This window comes from Hyposmocoma kahamanoa, unplaced genomic scaffold (genome assembly GCF_003589595.1).
Source record: "Hyposmocoma kahamanoa isolate Upper Pololo Valley unplaced genomic scaffold, ASM358959v1 85699, whole genome shotgun sequence".
In the NCBI taxonomy this organism is placed as follows: domain Eukaryota; kingdom Metazoa; phylum Arthropoda; class Insecta; order Lepidoptera; family Cosmopterigidae; genus Hyposmocoma; species Hyposmocoma kahamanoa.
In genome coordinates, this window is record NW_020654267.1 from 3,488 (window position 1) to 5,402 (window position 1,915).

The 1,915-nt window shown below is 46.7% G+C and overlaps 1 protein-coding gene across 1 annotated transcript; it reads right to left on the bottom strand.

Moving 5' to 3' along the window:
- Nucleotides 1-509: 509 nt before the first annotated feature.
- LOC113234611 lies at nt 510-1,441 on the bottom strand (the record flags this gene model as incomplete). The annotated part of the gene is made up of 3 exons (XM_026469964.1): nt 1,305-1,441; nt 886-953; nt 510-789 (listed from the first exon to the last, which is right to left on the bottom strand). Coding segments are annotated over exons 1-3 (441 nt in total), but the record flags the coding sequence as incomplete, so codon positions are not given.
- Nucleotides 1,442-1,915: the final 474 nt, after the last annotated feature.

Genomic DNA, 1,915 nt, shown 5'->3' on the forward strand with positions numbered 1-1,915 from the left:
AACGTAAAATAAGTAATCACTCGCTCGTGACGTGCAAACAATGCGACGCTGTGCTTAGCACTGACGGGAGTTTGTATTCGGTTTTGAATTTGTATTTGCTTTGGTGGCTTCAGTTTCGTGTTCGACGCGCTCCATCTACCTATTGTTTTGTAATCTGAGACTTATTAATACTTTTTTGTTTCATTTTCGTGAATATGTCAAATGTTTTGTGGAAACGTGTCAAAAATTGTTGATGAGTGTCGTACAACGTTTTTAGGCATTTCCTAACGCCAATAAAACTGGCAGGTAGGTACCTATGTGTCTGAAGCGGTCACCTAGGGGTCTCTATATAGGCTGTGTCAGACCGAAACGTCAGGTCTCTAAACTTACCAACTAAACTAGTAGTTATACCTACATATAAAATGACGATAATATATAATTTGGGCTTAAATCGCGTTTTATAAACTTTACAAGTATGTTTATACGACCAATAAATTCTACATACCGAACAGAAAATGTAAAACGTTTACTTGATAATCATACAACATTAACTTGTTACTAGTTGGGCGGGGCCCTAAAATCCACGAGGTGTGAAATGTAACTAGATACTGACTCGCTATAGGCATGCGTGCGGTGGTAGTGAAGCGGCGCAGCGGCGGCGGCGGCGCAGTGGCCAGCGTGGTAAGTACGACTGCGCGACGACGGCGCCTCGGCTGCGCGTAGCGCGGCACGCGCACGACTACTTGGCGGTGCGCCGCGCTGCTGCCGCCTACGGGCGTTACGAAATGTCGCCGCACGGCGCGTGCGACCCTGTAACGCAACATCTGTCGACATCAACTCAGTCACGCTCTGAAGTATGGCGCGTACAGGCTTATTGGCCTGGACGTGCAGAGGAATGACACTCACGCGTGAGACGGAGAACCGGCAATACCGAGTGAGCGGCGGGGTGGGCGCTGGTCGGCCGTCGCGAGAGCCTGCAAGCAAAACGGGGTCAGCAGGAGGCAGCGCCGCTGGCCGATCGAGGATGAATGCCATACGTGCTGACAGCCCGCAACGTGATTTTGTTCTGACTATTCGAATCCCTGTATTCACCAGACGGCGGCAGCTTTATAATATTCTTACACAAAAGTCCAAAGTTCGGACGTTTAGGTGAATGAACCCAAATCCAGAGTTATAATCATGCCCAAATTTATTTCGAGCACCAAATTCGCTTTTTAAAACGTAGGCCATTCGTATCTCTCTAACACCTGCCCGCGGTACTATTCCGTCAGCCATAGGAACGTGACACAAGAAACGGCAGGTTGCGAGCTTTTTAAGAATTTTACGGCAAAAAGTAGCAGCAGCAGCAGCAGCGACGGCAGCGGCGACGGCGGCGGCAGCGGCAGTAAGCACGCGGCAGCAAGGACGGGAGAGCGCATGCCGATAGGTTATAAATAAAATAAGGCAGCGCACGCGCTGTACACGGCCGCCGCGCGGTGACGCAATTATTGCTTTTGTAATTCGATATTTTATAGGTACACTGTGATGTATAACAGACTATAAAATATTATTATAATGCAATTCTCATTGTGAAGCAACTCGACCGACTTCCCGTGGACTGCAAAAATTCACATTTCTTATTTCAATGTTACAGACACGCAAGTAAGACGAGGCAAAGTGTTGGTTTTTGTCCGGTCTTTCTAGTGCACTAGCAAAGTATAGTCCAGAATTTTGGAGCTGTGCGGTAAAATTGTATGGCGGTACAATTTTATCTTGTATGGCGGTACAATTTTATCTAAGAACAATAATTTTGTCGAAACGAATTTTCAGCTATCTTTTGTTTTTAATAAAATATAGGTGCGCATTTGACCTCCATCTCACCTGATGGAAAGTGACGATGAGGTCGACGATGGAGCATGCACACCTAAATAATGCCTATTCACTCGCGCCTTGAAAA